Below are 21,874 nucleotides of genomic sequence, written 5' to 3' on the forward strand. Positions count from 1 at the left end.
TCCTTTTGGAGCGTCGTGGGCCCCGTCGTTTTGTCCTGCCTAGTACCCCTTCCAGCAACATACCCAGCACCATACCCAGTCCCAGAACTACTTTTTCCAGCCCCAGACGTGCAAGGAGAGGGCTAGCAGATGGTTTTATGTTCCAGCACTGCTCAAATGGTGGCGCAGGGTCTGTCTCGCCCGCCTTCCAGTTCTGCTGGAACCCTATTTCCAAATCCAAAGAAATCCAGACCGATGACTTCCTCCATGGTCCCCGGCCCTTCTCCAAATCTGACGCCACTCTATGCCCTGAAGGTGAGTGGCCTGGACCGCCAGAAGGGTTGAGCGGCGGCATTGACAGGCGGCATGGCCAATCATGTTTCGCGAGGCCCGGAAGGGGCGGTACCTCAGCGTGTCATTGATTCGGCGGCACGGGATTGGCCAGTCCGGGCCAACACGGGTGGCGGGAGTTTTCAGTTGTGTTGGCTGCGGCCCCGACTTCAGCGGTTGGGCTAGGCTTTGCTGACTGGGTGGCGGACCCCGGGAGACAAACCCGTTGCCGATCCCTCAGCTCCCCGCTGCAGCTTGCTGAGTGGCCACCTTCTTTCCGGTCCCGGGAGCTGCGGGGAAAGATGGAACGGCACCGGCCGCGGCTGCACCACCCTACCCAAGGCTCAGCCGCTGGGACTCCCTACCCTTCCTCAGCCTCACTCCGCGGCTGCCGGGAAAGCAAGATGCCGCGCAGGAAGGGCCCCCAACACCCTCCGCCGCCCGGTGGCCCCGAGGAGTCTGGGGAGAAGCGCCCCAAATTTGTAAGTATCGCCTGGAGCTAGGGTGGGGCCGCTCCCGCCCCGCCGTAGGGCTGACTGCCGACAGTGGGCCCACAAGAATTTGGGGACCAAATTTTATTCTAGAGATCCCGAGGTGCCAATCATCATAGATTGACAACGACCGGGTCTAGTTGTAGCTGGATCCTGTGACAAATGCCCAGATCTTTGTGTTGCCCCCAAATTTCTTAGGGCTGATGTGAAAAGCAGTTCAACTGTATATATGCATTGACGTCATCTAGGTGGACAATGCATTTTTTAAGTCGAACTTCTCCCTTCTTCCCTAGTGTAAGAAGGTATAAGATGTGTCAAAGTGAACTTTTAGGTCACAGCATTTTTTTTTTCTGCTTATTATTTTAATCTAATAAGAACTTTTAATTACGTATAAGAACTTTTAAGGTGAGTATAATTTTCCAAGTTGAAACAGCTCGTTTTAAAACTTGGCGGGTGATGTGGTCACTACTAAAGAATGTTTTGCTTAGCTTGGAAAGAATTCTAAATATTTGAAACTTGCTATTCTGGTTTGCTTGTCTTTAACGCTTAAGGAAAGTGTCATGATTAGCACCTTGTCTTTTCGTTGGTGTCAATTAGTGAAAGTATAGGCAGTGATGATTATTTTGGGGTATGTGTGTGTAAATAAATCACATAGAGGATTGATAGATTTGGGATGAGTCCAACAGAATTGAAATTTCACATTTACCACTCCACCATTTTCCTTAGGAATATGGAAAAACTATGTGTGTGTGTGTGTGTGTGTGTGTGTGTGTGATAGTACAGTATTTGTCTTATTTGGGCAAGTAAAAATTGTGAGAAATTTAATTCATGATTCGCAAATTAAGGGAATAATGGTTTGTGAACCAGTTGCTAACTATAACATTTAGTTAAAAATAATAGTTGAATAAGACTGAGAGCCCATATTCTGATACATGAGATATATCAGAATACTGAAAATGAGGAACAGCATAGATTAGTTATGCCAAATTAAGTATCCAAATGGTCATAGGAATAGTGACATTTTGCGGAAGGATCAGATATGAACTTGATCATTATCTTGACAGATCTGAAGAATGAATAGGACAGAGTTAACTTCCCAGTGAAAGATTTTTGCCTCATGTGAGAAGAATCCTCTAAGGCAATGACTTTTCTTCCTTTTATAGTCTACTCTCTGGGTTAATAATCATATTTTATTTTGTTTTAACTTCTGTGGTCCAGAATACAAAGTGTTATTTTCTGTGACTCATTCCCAGCAAGGAGGTCATGAAAACAGGATCTAAATTAATATTTATGTTAAGTTTCATTGAAGGACTTGATCATTTGGTTTCCAGTCTCTGTGCTGTTTTTCATTCTTATGTATGTCACATTGACCGTCTCAGCATGCCATTTGTTAAAACGGTTCTCATAAAGATGAAATGACATCTAAAAGATGGAACTCTTAAGCTGTAAAGGTAAAAAACACATCTAAAACACTGTGTTTTGGGGCGGGAGTCTGATTTGAATCATGACTTCCAATTAATTTAGAAGTAATTTGGACTCTTCTTTGAAGCTAATTTAGATTTTTGCTTAGATGGTAACTTCTTTAGTTGTATCTTCCAGTTCATTAATTTTGTTATCAGCTATGTCAAATCTGCTGCTTTTCTGAATATTTGATTTTAGCAATTATTTTTTATTTTAATAAGTTCCCTTTGCTTATTTTTCAAATCTGCCTGGGCATTCTTGATAGTCTTTTGTTTCTTATTCATTTATTTCTTTAGACATTTCCTATTTGGTTGTTCTTATTCTTTATTTGACAGTTCTGCTATTTGCAATCTGGGCAGTCTACATTGACTCAAATTCATGATGCCTTGCTCTCTTTCGTGTGCTTCTTTATCTTTGTAAGCTCATTGCTTTATCTTCACCCTTAAGATTCCAGAGATGCTTTTCTTTGGAGAGAGTTTGAGTTTGTCTGGCAGGAGCCTGGGCATGCTACTGATTTTGGACCACCTTCCTGTTGAACTGGAAATCTTAAGATGGACAGAAGTTCCAGGCACAACTCTACTCTGTTCCTGTCCTAAAGCTCAGTATCCCAGTCTCAAGGCTGCTTCCTGAGCAGCTCTTCCCAGTTTGCCTACCTTTCACTGCTCTGGATTTCATACCAGGAACTCTTGTTTTTTGGATGGAGAGGGATCTTTGAGACCATCAAAGGTCCCAGCAATGCCTCAGAAAGTAATTGTACTTGCAGGTGTCAAGTCAGTCACTGTTCTTGCAGATCTCATGTCAGTTCTTGGCTTTTTCTTGATTGGATGAATTGACGTTATCATAAATCTTTTCAGGTCACCCAGTCATTATCCGAGCCTGGGACAGCTACTTTTGATTGGAACAAGTAATATAGGTTGGTGATATGATGGATAGGAATAATTTAGGTGGCTAGTGTTTTGCACACTTCTGCAAAGCAGCAAGCAAGTAGTGGAATGGAGTGGTAAACTGGTCACTCCCTTCTGTCTTAGTGTAAGAAAGCAGGAACTCTGGTACTCGCTGAAATCTTACTTTGAGTCCTGATAAAGTAGGCAAACAAATTCTTGTTTTCTACTAAATGTATAGTTGCGGGCTTCACGTCACTTGTGAGTTGGGTAAAAGAGTTTGTAGCATAGATATCTGTTCCCATAGATAAGTATAAATAGTAGAAATTAGTCTATTGTAATTGTATGATACTTTGGCTATGCCATGAATCAATTGACTTTGGGCTGCTTGTGAATTAACCAACATGGTCTCATTTTAAAATATCTTAAGCCGTGAGCATTGAGATGGTAGGGATAGCTACTGGGGCATAGAAGAGAGATGGAGGAGGCTGAGAGGACAGGGCAAGTATCTGGGTGGAGACTTTGTGAAAGCAGATAAAATTCCATAGGAATTAAACTTGGAACCTGCCCTAGGCCACCCTCTTAATACCTGGACCCGAGGCCTATATCCTTTGTAGAACAGAACAGTTGTCCTATAGATTGTGGAAAGCCTTTCAGTAATACCTGTTTCTCATTGCTCTTAGCAACACACAGGTAGTGGTGGCAGAGCAGGACATGTGGCTTCTAGGAGAAGTGTCCATCTCCAGGATGTAGGTCAGTCCATTCAAAGGGAGCCTGTAAATTGGTGGTCCAAGTTGATGAAGGAATTGGTTTTAATTAAGAGAGTCCTCTAAAAGTTCTTACAGACTTCAGTTTAAATCATCTAATCGTTTCCATCGAATAGATTGGTAATTATTGATTGATTATGTCATTGTAGTACTTTCAGTTTTGGTTTTGAGATTTTTCTTTTTCTTTTTCTTTCTTTCTCTTTTTTTTTTTTTTTTTTTGAGACGGAGTCTCGCTCTGCCACCCAGGCTGGAGTGCAGTGGCCGGGTCTCAGCTCACTGCAAGCTCCGCCTCCTGGGTTTACGCCATTCTCCTGCCTCAGCCTCCCAAGCAGCTGGGACTACAGGCGCCCGCCACGTCGCCCGGCTAGTTTTTTGTATTTTTTAGTAGAGACGGGGTTTCATCATGTTAGCCAGGATGGTCTCGATCTCCCGACCTCGTGATCCGCCCGTCTCGGCCTCCCAAAGTGCTGGGATTACAGGCTTGAGCCACCGCGCCCGGCCTCTTTTTTTTTTTTTTTTTGAGACGGAGTCTCGCTCTCGCTCTGTGCCCTAGGCTGGAGTGCAGTGGAGCGATCTTGGCTCGCTGCAAGCTCCGCCTCGCCGGTTCACGCCCTTCTCCTGCCTCAGCCTCTCGAGTAGCCTCCCGAGTAGCTGGGACTACAGGCGCCCGCTACCACGCCCGGCTAATTTTTTTTTTTTTTTGTATGTTTAGTAGAGACGGGGTTTCACGGTGTTAGCCAGGATGGTCTCGATCTCCTGACTTCGTGATCCGCCGGCCTTGGCCTCCCAAAGTGCTGGGATTACAGGTGTGAACCACTGCGCCCCGCAGGTTTTGAGATTTTTCATCTTGTCCTTTAATTTCTGTATATTTACCAGTTAACTTTTCTGAGTGAGCCAAGCACTGTTCTAGGTATGTTATAATTAAAAACTCCTTTAATTCTTAGAAGAATCTTGTGAGGTAGGTAGTATTATTAACCTTGTTTGCCGTAGGAGTAAACCAAGGTATACAGAGATTAAGCTGCCTAAAATTACGCAGCTGCCAGTTCATGAGGCTGAGATTTGAACCTAGGCATGCTGGCTTCAGAGTATACAATCCTTTTTTTTTTTTTTGAGATGGAGTCTCGCCCAGACGGGAGTGCAGTGGCACAATCTTGGCTCATTGCAACCTCCACCTCCTGGATTCAAGCGATTCTCCTGCCTCAGCCTTCTAGTAACTAGGATTACAGGCATGCGTCACCATGCCCAGCTAATTTTGTGTTTTTAGTAGAGAAGGGGCTTCACCATGTTGGCCACGCTGGTCTTGAACTCCCGACCTCAAGTGATCCACCTACTTCAGCCTCCCAAAGTGCTGGGATTACGGGCGTGAGCCACTGCGCCTGGCTTCATCACTGTCCTGGGCCTGTTGAACTCCACCAGGAGGCAGCCCCAAAGTTCCACACATCTGGACATCTGGTGCCTTGGACAGTGATAGGGTCAGCACATAGAGATTGAATCTATGTCTGAGGTGGATACACATTAACTTAGCTCACAAGCTTAATGAATAAACTGTAACCCAACTCATTAATGTATACCAGCCAGTGTGTGGCAGCCAAATCCTTCAAGGCATGCAGGCCCCAGAACAAAGGGGATTAACAAAGAGCAGATGAAAACAATTCTAGCCAGTAAGCTAAAGGAGAAATCTGCTGGGGAATTCTGAGAAAGACGTCTTTGCTCTGTAAAAAGGGACTAGCAAAAATTTTGCATCCAGTATTGGCTGAGTGGCTCTCATTGGACCACAGACCTCTCACATGACAAAATTATAAAAAGCAACTATTAAAACACTGGAGAGTGATCAAAAGACATGGCTATTGGAGTCAATACTTGAAGAACGGAATAGCACTGGATAAGTTTGTCATTTTTTGCAGCTTTTTGCATAAGGGAAGCCCCTAATCAGGGTCATGATGGGTGGTTAAAACTAGAATATAAGCCCACAGTTGTACTGGCATAAAAAACCAGAGGGCAGAGTTCTGGTGACCATACAGCTGATAAATGAGGAGGAAGTCCTGGAAAGGAGAAGGAGCCACAAATGGGTAGCCCCAGATTCTGTGTGTAGACTCCTCAAATTTCTGAACCCCATATGTATGGGACAGACTCCAAGCAGCACAGGTAGGGCTAACATATCTGAACTAAGATTTCAGGTCCCATCCAGCAGATGGGACAGTATGTGCAGTTTGAGAGTTCAGCCAAGTTAACTGCCTGCTAAAACAAACACAAAAAGCAATACTTCTCAGAAGAATAGAAGGAATTCAGAGTCCCGACACCATACATTCACAATGTTCAGGATACAGTGCAAAGGTACTTGACGTTAGGAAAAAACAGGAAAATGTGATCCACACAAACAAGAAAAAGGAATCAGTGGAGACCAACCTCAAGATAACTCAGTTGTAAACATTAATAGATAAGGATTTTAAAGCAGTTGTATAACCATATTTAAGAATATAAATGAAATATGCTCACAATGAATGAAAAGATAGGAAACCTCAGCAGAGAAACAGCAACTTTAAAAAGACCACAGTGGCAATTCTAGCATTGAAAAATACAACACCTAAAAGAAGAAGGCTAACAAGAAGCAATAGCCCATTTTTTTTTGCCTTTGGCCGTAGTCAGGATGTGATGCTTATTTTGCCATAGTCTTCTTCTGGTCATGAGGATAGTTAGCTGAGGACATATGTTCTGTGCTACATATGGCAGAGCAAGAATATAGGAAGGGACTGGGTACTGTGGCACATGCCTGTAATCCCAGCACTTTGGGAGGCCAAGGCAGGTGGATCACTTGAGGCCAGGAATTCGATGCCAGCCTGGCCAACATAGTGAAACCCCATCTCTACTAAAAATACCAAAATTAGTCAGGCGTGGTGGTGGGTGCCTATAATCCCACCTATTCGGGAGGCCGAGGCAGGAGAATTGCTTGAATCTGGGAGGCAAAGATTGCAGTAAGACGAGATTGCGCCACTGCACTCCAGCCTGGGTGACAGAGTGAGACGACTCTGTCTCAAAACAAAACAAAACAACACACACACACACAAAATATATAGGAAGGATTTGGGTCTCTGAGCCACTATAGATTAGGTTAACCTAGGAACTTACCTGCCAGCAGACATCTTGTACTGGTAGAAAAAGAAAATGCACTTATTCAAGCAACTTCTGTTTGGAGCTTATGATACTAATATGAGAAAGAAAGCATTGTTAGGGCTCAGAAAATTATACCCCCAAATATGCCACTCTGGACTTCAAATCGAGAGAACCTGGGAGCCGGAAATGCAAGAAAGGGTCTTCTCTGAAGTTCCCCTATCTACCTAAAGGTTGTATCCTCCAGAAGATACTCAACTGTTGTGAATCCCTTTCTCAGACATCTCAACTCAAATAGATGCATCCTGTAGGAAGGAAGACTAGAGTTGACACCACACTGAGCCCAGACAAACTTTGTCTCAGACTGTTATCTCTTCTTTGGGCCCATTCATCCCCCCTAAAGATTATTTACTCATCCTGTAAATTGCCTTAGATCCCCCACTTCCCTCTTCCCTATGAAGAGGGTATTTAAGCTTTAGCCATCTGGCCCTTCTTTGAGTTTCGTACTTTGTATGACTCCACACTTGCCACATTGGCACATAATACCTCTGTATGCCTTTTCTCCTGTTTTCTTTTTTAAAGGACTTTACACAGATGATTAAGGATTTTAAAATGAGGAGATTATTCTGGATTATCACAGTGGCCCCTAAATGCAAACACATATATTGTTATTTGACCACAGAAGAGGAGAAGGTGTTGTGACTGCAGAGGCAGAGATTGGTAATGCAGCCATCTGAAACTGGAAGAGTCAAGGAGTGCTACTCCCCTAGAACTTCTAGAAGGAGAGCAGCCCACCTTCATTTTGGTGCAGTGAAACTGATTTGGGACTTCTGGCCTCTAGAACTGAGAGAATGAATTTCTGTTGTTTTAAGCTGCCAATTTGTGGTAATGTGTTAACACCTGCCATAGGAAACGAAGCTAGGTATAGTTACAAGGAGGACCATCAGATTCATTTAAATCTCTCCTTTCACTTTATTTCAGAGGGTTCGTAATTTGGGAGGGCAGAAGATAACCAAATTACAAAAGCAAAATAAACAGTAACTGGAGTAACAACCAAAACCTCTGTTCATGTTTTGTCTACTCTATGATATTTATAGTTTCTGTACAGCTGGGAAAAGATAGAGGTGATTTCTGAATGCTCTTTTTGGTTTTTTGAACTTGTTCCTTCATTGAATTCTCAGCTTAAGTGATGCTCTCAGTTGTCCTAGGGTTAAACCGTCAAGAATTTAGATACTGTTTTTAGTTGAAAGCTTTAGGCACCTACATTTTATTCATGTCAGAATTCTACCTAACGTACACCAGACGTTGTAACCTTCAGAAGGAGGTAAAATCATTTTATTCAGGCTGCTCCTCTAAGAAATTGCTCTCAATTATACCAGCCTTTCTTTCCTTTCTATGCTTCTTAATAAAACAGAAAAACCCCATTTTTTTTTTTAAATAAATGATTTATCAAAAGAAACCATATATGTTAAGTGGCTTTTTGGGGGATATATTTAGTTGCTGAAAGTAGATAACATATGGTATTTAATACTCCTGGACCACTCTGGGTCTTTTCTTTGAGGGTAAAAAGGGGTAGGGGTAGGGATAGAGATGATTCTCAGATTTAGAGCAAGGCTTAATTGCTTTTTTCAAAGACTCATGTCTTTAATTATGAAGCAAGCAAACTGACATACATTTATTACATGGTGAAACCTTGCATCTCATCTAGTCTATCTTGTAGTAATTGCTTCTGAACAGATGTTACCTGAAACACCTTTGTGCAGTTGGTGGAATGATAAAATTTGTCATGCTTTCATTATTGTTGTCTTGAATTAACTCTACTTTATGATATAACTTTATTGCTGTGTCCTAGAATCTTTATGTATTTATTGCCTTATAAATTGGATTTAAAATTGGCTTTTTATATAGAATGTAAATTAACATGTGTATAACTTGTTTATGCTTGCAGAATAATACAGGAAAAAACTGCTACGTATTACACTAATGTAATTGTCTTTAACTCAGCACATAGTATCCTCTAAACTAGGAATCAAATGAATGCTAAAGAATATGCTTATCCTTACACTCTTGCTTGTTTATCTCAGAAACTAATTTGACTTTTAGATCTATAAAATATAGATTAAGCATAACCTTTTACTTCATGGGATATTCAGGATCAAAGCATGGGCTTTCTTTGAACAGGATCTACAAAGGTAACTTTTCTCTCAGTAGCAGCAGGATGGCATTGAAATACCTTACCATTGGGAGTAATTTTTCTCAAATAGCAAATTGAATAGTCTTTATTAACTTAGGGGAGAATTTAAGAGTTTAAATAAGCTTTGGTCCTGAAACATTCATGTTACTAGTTACTTAGTGAAAACTATTTGGAAATGCTTACCATAGATTTTATTCCTCAAAAGACCCACTGCTATCTTTTCTTACAGTTTTTTGTAGAAGAAGCATTATGAGTAACATTTATGAGCAGTGACTTGAACCACTCTCAGGGGTTGAATCCCAGCAATATCACTTATTAGCTGTGTGAACTGAGCAATTACTTAACCTTTCTCTGTGCCTCCCCTTTCTCATGTGTAACATGGGGTTGTCATGAAGATTAAAAGTTATGTTTTGGGCCTGGAATAGTACCTGGCTCATTGTAACCTCTATATAAATATTTACCATTTACAGGATTGTTGTTTTTGTTATCATTAGTAGTAACAGTAATCATAGTACAATTTTTGCCTATACCTTAGGGCATTAGGAATACATTGGATATTTTAATAGCTTTCTAATACTGGAAAACTTAATTGAACCAGGCTTTTTCCTTTTGGTGTGGTAGAGGCAGAGGCATTCTGTTCTTAGTTCTTATCCTGGCATACCAGGTGACATTTGGATTGATGCAGACTTCTGATCTGATGGCTGAATGGTCAGAGCAAGTTTCTGAAGCTTTCTTAGGGGCCTGTTCTTTATTTCTAAAATGGGGGTAATATGATGATGAAACTTGGGGTACAAATGTAACTTACAAAAAACCCTATAAAGGAAACAACTTCAAACTTAGGAAAAAAAATTCTTGTGATACTCCAATGTGGACTTGAATGATAATAAAAATAATGTTACTAATATATGTACAGATAAAAAACTAAGTATAACTCTTTATGCCTATCACTTTTTACAGCTATAAAACTAAAACAGATTTACATCTACAATCCAAAACAAAACTATAAAACCCATAAAATTCAAATTAACGGCAACATTAATTTAATGCGATTGATGATGTTTTGCTGAAATTAAGTCATCATTATTGGATTTAATAGTGAAAAATATGTGTATATTTTGCTGTTTTTCTTTCTATCAGTTTGATTCTTGGGTGGAAATGGAATCCCAGAGGCTGAGGAAGATATGTGTAGACTGAGGAGTTCACAGATAGCCTTACACTGTTAGTAGGGGCCTGTCATCAGAGGCCTATTATCTTTTTCATAGTTCTTGGCTTGAGGCTGTAGATGAAGTTGTGAACTGTTATACACCTGTTTTTAAAAAGAAAATAGCCATATATATACATTTTTTAGTAAATGTTATGAAACTGTTGAAGCAGCAGAAAAAATCAAAACTCTTATACTACCCGCTTCTATATTCATTTTTCTCTTGAAATCTAATTTTCCATATCTGTGGGTGCATAGTTCCCAGAATAGGGTGATTTTGGAATTACACATAGGCTTTTGGAACTGAATTCTTCCTAAGTGGAAGAGCTTGTGAAAATCTGTTGTGTCATGATGTTGCTTGGCCCTCATTGGGTACCATATTGGTAGTAAATACAAAAGTATTTACAAAAGTAAAACCAAAAGTTCCTGACAGAACACGGTTATAGAGTGGGTCATTCACAATGTCCAGAATATGCTTACTTTAGTTCTAATGTTTAAGATGATCTTGAAAAAATGTAAGACTTAAGTAGAATTTGTGGAAGGCCTCTGTAGACCACTTTGGGGTACCCAGAGATGACTTGAGTCAAGAAATTAGATGTGTACCTGAACCAGGCAAATGTTTTTCACCTTAGTCCTTTGTTTAGTGATGAGATACAAGTGATTAGTAAGTATTTATCAGTAGTGAAGGATGTATACAATGTGTTTCAAACCAGTTTTCTTCTAATAGTTTTTTTGGGTAAACAAGAAACTTGCAATTTTTAAAAAATATATTTTATATATGTGTCATACAAAAGAGGTGTAAAACACTGTATACTCACCAATAAGCTTAAAAAAATGAAATATCAGAAATTCCATTGAAATGTTCATTTTCTCCCTTCCTATCTTTATCTCCTTTTAATCTTTACTCTTCATTTCCTGGGTTTATAGGGCTTTTTTTTTTTAAATTCAATTTTGATTTTTTTAAATTCAATTTTGATTTTTTAGGGTTCCAATTTATATATATATATACACACACATATATATGCACATATATACATAGACACATATATACACATATATGTGTGTATATATATTTTGCTAATATATGTACAGATATAAAACTAAGTATAACTCTTTATGCCTATCACTTTTTACAGCTATAAAACTAAAACACATTTACATCTACAATCCAAATATATATAGATAGCTAGATAGCTAGATAGATATATGTATCTTTCCCTAAAAGTAAATCTGTGAATGGAATTAATACTCCATAGCTTTCTGATCTCTCCATCTTTGAGGATCATGGCAGATCTTAAATATTGGAAAGGAAGGAGGAGACTATCATTTAATGTATCAAATGTGAGTTCATTCTGTGTGCTGAGGGATTTGAGATATAACCAAGCAGCTGTGGTCTTCAGTACACACTCTCTTGAGTTGAAGATGGCTGAATACCTGTTTAGAGTACTGTAGTTCTCTCAAATGAGTTATGATGTAGAATTTCTTGAAGCCCTTAGTAAAAGCCCTTAGTGGATTAATTATGAGATCCATAATGCTGCATTTATTTGGTTAATTTTATTATGAAGTATCTTCCCAAGATATGGAGAGTTTATCCCATAATTTCTGCATTTTTTCTGAGGTTGGCTGTTTATTTGAGTGTCATAAAATGAAACTTTGTAACATTCAGTTTTTAAATAAAAGATTTGCAAATTGGTGACATTAGTTATGGACTTTACTATAGAATTAAACTGTTTTTGTTTATTAAAACGTTTGATTGAATTCATTGCATAATGACAATTACAATTCTTTTTTAATGAAAAAGTTGACAGCCTGGGAAATGAACATGAAAAATGGAGTGCATATAATCTGCATTGAGAAATTCAATGTGACAATTTCACTTCTTTATAAAAGATGACGGTCTCAAATTAAAACCATGTTCTAACTCCACTCGATCTCTTTTGAGGGTACAGTTTTGCTGTTATTGTTATGTTATATTGAACCTGCTTTTAGTTACTTTATGCATGTGTTTGTAAGCTTTTGGAAGTCACTTTCTCTGTGGTGCCTGGTATAGACTTGTGCTTACAGTAGGAATCTAAATGTTTGGCTAATTGAAAATCGAAACAAAGTATTCTTGTAACTTTATATTTCCTGGTTCATTAACCCATTCATGATGAATTTGTTTAAATGTTATTAATATACCCTAATTATTCATGTCTTTTTATAAAAGATCCTAGTGGTGGTGGGCAAGGGTATGTAAAGACTACCAGAAACATATGTGGGTTATTGAAGAACTTGGGCCTGGCATTGTGGCTCTAAAGTCCCACCCTTAAACTGTGATAAAAAGACTTGAGAGAGACTCAGACGTGGCTGTATATCCTTGGGCAAATTATTAACCTTTGTGCCTCTGTTTTCCCTTCTGTAAAATGGAAGTAATTAGTCTCTATGCTTATAGATTGTTGTGCGCATTAGTTAACACATGTTAACTCAACATGTTAGCTTAGACACAGCACAATTAGTATGTGACAGCTATTATTAATAGGGAAGATCTCATCACTGTAGTGTTAAATTCCCAGTTATTGACAACATTTTAACCTCTTCTTCTTGTTTCCTACTTCCTTTCTCCTCATAGCATTTTTTTTTTTTTTTTTTTTTTCCTGGGGGACACTGGCATTGTGTCCAGGGACTCAGCCACTCGTTGCAGTGGTACACACACCGGAGGTTTGTTTGGTGCCTGGATATATTCCCTTCCTTTCTGTTTCATGTAGACCTACAGCCTCTTGACATTGCCTCTCTTTCTCTCTCTGCCTCCTGCTGTCGACATTTGCTCCACACTAAACCCACACTCCACAAAAGTAACCATGGAGCTCCCTTTGAACTGGGATGCCTTCAAACTCCTCGCTGCCTCACACCTCACATAAGGTAGAATATCAATAAATAATAGAACCTTTGGCCTCCTTGTTCAGTTGCCTCAGATCTCCAAACCTGGAGCAACCTGGCAGGCTTCTGTGGCTGAACTGGGTTCCTGCATCCTGGTGGAAACCACTCCCAGCTTTGTGAACTGATGCCCTTAGACATTGGGTATCTATGTGTCCTCAGTACTGCTAGATAACAATCATCATCACAATAACTGCATTTGTTCAGCTCGTACAATGGGCTGGGCAGTGTTTTAATCTCTTATCCCTCACACAGTGCTTTGAAATGAGCACTCTCCCTACTGTTATTTTGCACATGATGGGGTTGACACAGAGAGAGGTTAACTGGGAATGGGGTATGATGGGTCCTGGCTTTTAACTAGCTCTTTGGCCATCTCCTTTTCCATTTCTCACAGCATTTATGCTAAACCTTTATCACTGTCTTTACCTTATCTATGGGCCTGATTCTTTTTTGTTCAAATAGTTTTTTTCAACTGAAAAAGCGGCCGGGCATGGTGGTTCATGTCTATAATCCCAGCACTTTGTGAGGCTTAAGTATGTGGATTGCTTGAGTCCAGGAGTTCAAGACCAGCCTGGGCAACATGGTGAAACCCCGTCTGTACAAAAAAATACAAAAAAATTAGCCTGGCATGGTGGTGCATTTCTGTAGTCCCAGCTGCTTGGGAGTCTGAGGTGGGAGGATTGCTTGAACGTGGAAAGCTGTGGTTGCAGTGAGCCATGATTGTGTCACTGCACTCCAGTCTGGGAAACAGAGCGGGATCCTGTCTTAAAAAATAAATAAACTGAAAAACAACGTCTGTACTTCTTAAAAAGTCCAACAATGTAGGAGTACAAAAGGAAATTCCCTAAGCCTCCCTTCCATCCTAGACCACCAATTAAGGTACCCCCCACCACCCGCCATGATGACATTTATTATTTTTTCTTTTTTAATGTGAAAGAAAGTACCAGAGAAGTAAAGAAACAAAAGATGGCTACTCCATAGGGAGAGCAGCTCCAAGGGCTGCTGGTTAGCTTATTATTTTCTTTTATATCCTTTTTTTTTTTTAAGACAGTGTCTCACTCTGTTACCCAGGCTGGCGTGCAGTGGTACAATCATGGCTCACTGCAGCTTCCACCTCTTGGGCTCAAGCCATCCTCCCACCTCAGCTTCTGGAGTAGCTGGGACCACAGGCACGCTGCACTGCTTAGCTAATTTATTTATTTTTTGTAGAGACAGGGTCTCATCATGTTGCCCTGGCTTGTCTTGAACTCTTGGGTTAAAGTAGTTCTTCTACCTCAACCTCTCAAAGTGCTGGGATTGCCGATGTGAGCCACTGCACCTGGCTCTTTTGTATTGTTCCAATGATATTCTGTGTATGTGTCAAGCACCCACTTGTTTCCCACATGGGAACATACCACAGCATTCACTTAAGGTCTTAGAAATGATTACTTCTGACTCTTAGCATGCCCCTTGATACCTGTTTCAGAGAAAGTTTTCCTAGAGCTTGCTATAATTGTCTATATCTGCAACCATTCTTCATTGTTTCTCCTCCAATATCCACACAAGGAATATATTTTCCTGTTCAAGGTTAATCTCTTTACTGCTGTTTTTGACCCATCCACATTCTGTCAGGAAAGTTTTGCTCTTTACACGCTCCATCCTGTAATGATGCTGAAATGTTTACCATTGTGAAAGAAAAAGCAGAAAGAAAACCAAACAACTCCTCTCTTCAACTTTCCCTTGACCCTTTGTCTCTCTGAATACCATGCTCTGCTTTCTTCCTTTTTAGCCACTTTTTGTGAATCACTTGTTTTCATTTATTCAGTAAAGTTTTGAATGCCAGTTATACTGAGCATAGCACACAGGTAGATGCAATTTGGTCCTTGATTTCCAGAGGTTTATATTCAGTCTGGTATGGGGAAAGAGAGGTGTGAATCAATACATATGCTTCAGTGTTACTGGGGAGTTCATGTAGCATAATCTGTAAGAACTCAGGCTGTGGAGTTCTTAAAGCTGTGGGCTTTTTTTTTGAGTCAGGGTCTTGCTCTGTTGTCCAGGCAGATTAACTGCCAAACCCAGTGCTGATTTTTGTTTTAAGCCTCACCCTATATGACTTCTTCATTGTATTTGTACTAACCTTGCCCTCCTTGAAACATGTCTAACATGTTCTTCTCTTCTGATCTTTGGTTAACCCTTTCCCTACCCTTTAAAATGAGTGTTTCCAAGTAATCTATTTTTCTCTTTTGACTTTATGCGTGCTTCTAGTGTGAACTCATCCATTTTTTTTTTTTTTTTTTTTTTTTTTTAGCTTTTACTACCACTTAGATTAGTGCTTTCTGAGACGATGGAAATGTTGTGTACTGCCATGTTCAATTTGATAGTCACTAGCTATATGTGGCTTTTGAGCACTTGAATGTGGCTACTGCTACCAAAGAGCTGAATTTTTAATTTGTGTAATTTGAATTAAGTTGTGTTTAAATAGCTACATGTGGCTAATGGCTGGCATATTGGACAGCTCAGATTTAGAAGCTGATGACTTCTTAAACTCCATCTTTATTTTAGGATGCTCTTTTGAGCTTCTGTCCAAAATATTCAACCTTATTTTACATGGATGGCTTAGAGGTACCTCAAACTCACCGTATCTCAACTCGAATTTATCTGCTTTCTTATAAACTTCTTTCTTTTGTTTTCTCTTAGTCAATGCCATCATTTTATCCTTGGATTTATTTGCAACTTCTTGATCTTTAATTTCCATATGCATTGGTTATTCAGTAACCTTGATTATGCTTCCTGGATACTTATAGCAGTTGCCTCTTCTCTTCTCCTACTGTCCCTGACCTCATTTATCTTACCTTCCATCTCTCTGCTGGGTTATTGCAATAGCTGCCTAACTGATTTCCTTGGCTCTGGTTCTTGGGTCTACCCTGTTTCATCCACCATGTTGCTGCTATAATAGTTTTCTTTGGAACCCAAGTGTGATTATGGAACCTGCTTAAAACCCTTCAGTTTTTCTCCTGCAATCATCCACAACTTAAAGGCCAGGTAGCATGATCTTGTCCTTTAATGACTTTGTCGTTGCCCACATTTCTAGGTTGGATCCCCCAATTTCCACCTGAAATTCCAGTTCCTCATCCACACAATTTACTTGTAGGTCCCTGCATGATTGCAATGTATTTCTACAAGCTAGACCTCCTGTCTGGAAAGCTTTTGCTCTGTGCTGGTTTGGTCCATTCCAGTGTCCTCTGTGCATGCTTGAAGCAAATCTGCACCCTGAGGTGTTCCCTGGTATCTGTAAGCAGCTCTTCTGGAATGCTTAGATCAGTATCAGTTATAGCACTAATCTCACTGTCCTATACCTTACTGATTGAAGTTTCTGTTAGCCTTACTTATCTGATAGATGTGCTGGAGAGGGGAAGGGGAGGCCTAAGAGAAAATTTTCCCTATTTGAGTCTCTAGTTCCAAACATGTACCAAGTAGACTGATGAACAAATTACCTTTTTTTTTTGGTCCCAATCTCCTATACATAAGAACCTTGGCTGCTCAGTCTTCCAAAAATGGCTATATTTTCCAAATGACCTTTTCTCTGTAAATAGAAATTTGCACATGTTCAAGACACATGCTGAGAATTTTCCTATGGTATTCTTGGCCGCATTTTTTTTTTTTTTCTAGTTCTCCTTCAACTGACAGACATTGGCCTACATTCAAGTTTAAAGGGACTACCTATGGCCCTTGGAGGCTTCACCTGTGAGTCAGGTATTTCTTATAGACTACCTTCCAGTAACATGATTTAACTCTTAGAGATATCATGGACATTTTATTCTGGCAAAGATGATGCACCTTTATAGCCTATGGAGCTACCCTCAATAAGTTTATGAGTGAAACAGTATCAGTGATGACAGAAACAGGCATGTGAGAATTATCTTCACATCCTTGCGAGATCTGCAGTCCTTAGTAATTTTCACTAGATTATTAGGATCATTGGGTGCCTTCCCTTACCTGTGGCTGTCAGCTGCTAACTTCCTGCAACCCTTGTTGCCTTTTTTTATTAGTATGTTTGAATGGTGGGATAATCAACCTAAAACTATTGTACTTTTTAAAGTCCTATACAAATATGCTTGAATCATTGCTGAAGTCTCCTTTGGCATTGTTGGAAGATTTCCAAGGACAGTTAGACTGCAGCTGCTTGAGCTTGTGGCTGGACTACAGAAATTGGTGTGTTCATAACCAAAGTGCAATATAGAATGTAATGTGTTAGGATTTCACTGTATTGCATATCTCACAGTGCAAATTAGATACAGTATTGGGCCGCTCTGTATCAAATCCCATTCTAGAATTTATCTCTCCAAATTCCCCACATTGCTTTGGATGACAAGTGCAAAGGAAAGCATTAAGGAGATGAATCTGTGTTTTTCAATATGTTTAGCTCTGGCAGGCAGTTACTAATGTTATATTATTTTTTGAATCACCAAAAAGGGAAAATAAGTGACCCAGCTTATTTCTTTTTCCTCTAGAACTTATTGGATTGTAAACTTCTTCAGGGCAGGTACTGTGTTTTATAGGTCTTTATGACCCAGCCCTCACCTGGTGGCCTGGTAACTTAAATGTGCAGTAACTGTATCCTGTTCAGTTAATATTTCTGAAAGAAATGTAAAATGTAATCTGTATCTTATGTATAGTACTGGAACTGCGTGTAAAATCTGGAATTGTGCTCTTCATTTTTCAGATGCTAATTTTATAAATATGTAATCATCTTTTTGATTCCTTTTAAGAGATAAAACAATTTACAGGGTATAATAAAAAGTAGTATTAAATTATGCAAGAAAACTTAATGGTAATTCAGTTATTTAGAAAAAGTTCCACTGTTATCAGTAATTTAAGAAATTAAATTTTCTTTAGCTGTTGTATTATAATTCCTGACAAGCATTTTTTAGCGACATGTTGGAACGTGGATAATTTTGGCTCACGCTTCAGTCTGAATTGGGAGGGTATGGTTTATAAGGTTTGTGATATATACCATAGCTTTAAAAATCTATAAATGAGAAATAAAAAAGCTTTTCATTTCTATTATATATTTGAGAGCAACTTAAAAAAAAAAGGGAGGAAACACCTTAGCAAATCATGTGTTCTTATTAGTGTTAGTCAATTGACAGAATTGCAACCCTCCTCCATGCCCGTTTATCTCTGAGGTTTTAAGATATGGTTTTGTAGTCAGTGTTGTTGTTATCATTTAGTAATCATCCAGTTGGAATTATGCTCTTTTTTCTTGTTGAGATTTCATTTTTGAATTCTTTGCTTCATAAATAATTCAGAAACTGCTTCAGCAGCTAGCTGTCCCATCATAGTTCTGGGGACTGAGGGAAAGGAAGGAGAATGAGGCTGGATTTTTGACTCATTCCCAGCCTAGGCACTCACCAACCCTTATAAGTCACTTCTGTGCTATTCAATTTCCTGTTCGCTAAGATGGGGATAATAGCAAATGTTTAGGGTTGCTGGGTATACTAGTAATTGCGAAGTGCCCAGTAAGTTGTAGTAGTAGTGATAAAGTGGGCTGTATCATATGGGTACTTTGGGACCCATTTAGCAATTTTGGGTTCTGTCTCAAAGGCTCAATTAAAGGTCTAAAGGAACAGATCCCTATATAATATCTACTTTAATCCTGAAAGGAGGAATTGTAAAGATACGTAAGAGTAGCACCTGGAATCAAGCTGGCCCTCATGAAGGACCGGAACCAAGAACTAAAAGCTGACAGCTTTTCTCATTCTCTCTCCCTTTCTCAGGCCATCCAGCGTCTCTTTGCTTCTCACTAGGCATAGCTCCACTGTTGGTTCTCTGCATTGTGTGACTTCCACTGCTTTGATCTTCACACAGCCAAGCCTAGAACCTCATAATTCCAGATAGACATGTATGTCCTTGGTGCATGCAAGAGTAGAGCCTGATTTTTCATCTCTGAATTCCAATTCCAGAATTCTGGGAAAATGGGGATTTGATTGGCTATGCTTGGGTTTATATTCTGTCTTGTGTTTAGCTGTGGCCAGGGCTGGCTTACAAGGAACAGTGAAGACTGGTGGGCCTACCTCTATGGCACAGGCATTCTCAGAGAAGAGATGGTGTGCAGGAGGCAGATACACTCATAGGCGTCTACCTTGTTTACATGTGGGGATCTTTGGAGATTCCTTGATGACAGTCTTGGTACTGAAAGACTGAGTCTAAAAGAGTTTACCTAGTTTTAGTCGTTTGTATCCTGGTTGCACATTAGAGTTACCTGGGGGATCGTTAAAATTATCCGTGGCAGGCAGCTTTTCACGTGTTGTCATATTTTTTTGGGGGCTCAAATATGGGGGTTGAGAAATCTACACAGTGGCAGTTTCCTAATGCCATCCCCAGAGCCAGCATGTTGCTAGGGCCTCAGGAGACTCACAGTCAGCTGGATGAATGAGATGTGAGGTAGACAGATCGAGTAGGTACTGCAGATAAAAATTTAGAGTAAGGGTGGATCAACCTTCATTATTATGGAGAAATGATTTCATTTCCATCCTCCTACAGCTCCATCTTTGGGTATTGATTCATTTGGCCTGGGATATTACATAGGCATCTGTACTGGGAAAAGAAAACAAACTTTCAGGTGATTCTCATATGTAGCCAGGTTGATAACCACTGCCTAAAATGTTCCCTGCACCATGGTAGGGCTGGGATTCAAAGTTGAGGGGAACATAGTACCTGCCACATGCAAACAGAAGAGGAGGTATAAACACAAACTGCATCCCCTGCCACATACAAACAGAAGAGGAGGTATAAACACAAACTGCAAGACAGACCATGATCAGGGACCCGACGAAATTGTAAACAAAAGGCTGTGGGAGGATGGAAATGAGATCATTTCTCCATAATAATGAAGGTTGATCCACCCTTACTCTAAATTTTTATCTGCAGTACCTACTCGATCTGTTTACCTCACATCTCATTCATCCAGCTGACTGTGAGTCTCCTGAGACCCTGGCAACATGCTGGCTCTGGGGATGGCATTAGGAAACCACCACTGTGTAGATTTCTCAACCCCCATATTTGAGCCCCAAAGAAATATGACAACATGTGAAAGGCCCCAGAGGGCAGTCCAACATAACTGACAGCCAGCAAAACAGAGCTGCTGGTAAAGTGACCATGACAAAAATCAAGCCGACAGGAGAGGCAGTTCACATTTAAAATGGATTCAGATGGATTACAGACTGGTTACAGGGCCCTAGAGGAGAAGACTGTTGGGAGTATCCTTGGGGAGAATGATTAAAAGCTATGAATCTTACTGTGAAGGGAGCGGAATAACATAGGTCAAAGTTTCTGAACCTCAGGTGTAGTATTTTGTGTACTACAGCCTTTTCTATTAAGTCTCTTACCAACCCTATGGGGAAGATGCTTGTTTGCCTCATGGCACACTTAAGAAATTCAGGCTCAGAGGGTTTAAGTGCCCAAGATCACACAGATGATTGGTATCAGAGCTGGATTCTAATCCAGGTGAGTCTTATCCCAAGGCCCAGGCTGTTCACCTCTGCTCAGTACTGCTCTATTGTGCCACAGCGCAAGGCAGGACGTAAAAGTCCCATGAGAGGCATGCTTGATGTGGATAAGCTTAGAGAACCTTCCTGAATCAGGCAGCATTTGAAAGGTGAGCCAGGTATTGAGAGGGAGAGGACTGCAGTAGTGTCTTGGTCAAGGCCCGGAAATAAACAGAAAACAAGGTAGGTTGGTTTAAGGTGGGGATTATTTAGGAAAGTAGAAAGGCTGGCCGGATGAGATGGCTCACAACTGTAATCCCAGCATTTTGGAAGGCTGAGGCAGAAGGATCACTTGAGGCTAGGAGTTGAAGACCAGTCTGGGCAACATAGTGGGACCACCGTCTGTACCAAAAAAAAAAAAAAAAAAAAAAATGTGGAACATGGTGGTGTGCTCCTGTAATCCTAGCTACTTGGAGACTGATTGCTTGAGCTCACTAGTTCGAGACTGCAGTGAGCTATGATCACTCCATTGCATTCCAGCTTGGGTGACACAGCAAGACCCTGTCTCTTAAAAAAAAAAAAAAAAAAAAAAAAAAAGGAAAAGGGCATATTGGAGATGCTGAGGTAAATCAGAGATTATTAACTGCAGGAAGGAAAAAAGTCCCTGATTGTAGGTGCTGTAGGAGGGGCAACCGTGGCTGGTGCTGGACTGTCTGCAAGGGTTCCTGTTGCGTGGACTCACACATGTATGGACCACGTTACCATCTGAGTTTAGACCTCTTTGGGGGACTCCTTAGGGTTGGCGCTCGAACTTCCGAAGGGCCCTCGGATTTATGTTTAAATGGTTGTAAATACTGTTTTTCTTACCCTCTTTTCTCTAGACATGCTTAACTGGTCCCTCTACCCCCTGGACTAATTCCATATTAAAAAAAAATAGTTGATAGAATTAACTGAGTTTTTCCAAAAATTGCCTGTATTGGCTTTACAGTGCTTTGAGAGTATTTCTAATACCTTCTGGTAAATAACTCGTGGAAGCATAACCAAGCCACTTAAAGAGCACTCAAGTAAATAATGATTATTTGA

At 40.2% G+C, this 21,874-nt stretch overlaps 1 protein-coding gene across 2 annotated transcripts in view; it reads left to right on the top strand.

The window, feature by feature from the left end:
- The first annotated feature begins 402 nt into the window (after positions 1-402).
- Positions 403-21,874, top strand: part of DIAPH3 (diaphanous related formin 3) — a 512,593-nt gene continuing 491,121 nt past the window's right edge. The window contains exon 1 of one of the 2 annotated variants that reach the window (XM_033177601.1): positions 403-791. In XM_033177601.1, the coding sequence (XP_033033492.1) occupies positions 612-791 (180 nt within the window). In that variant the 5' untranslated portion in view covers positions 403-611. The remainder of the gene's footprint in view (positions 792-21,874) is intronic. The other variant, XM_033177602.1, reaches the window with a different exon arrangement.

Source organism: Trachypithecus francoisi, unplaced genomic scaffold (genome assembly GCF_009764315.1).
Source record: "Trachypithecus francoisi isolate TF-2019V2 unplaced genomic scaffold, Tfra_2.0 Lachesis_group18, whole genome shotgun sequence".
NCBI classification, from domain to species: Eukaryota; Metazoa; Chordata; class Mammalia; order Primates; family Cercopithecidae; genus Trachypithecus; species Trachypithecus francoisi.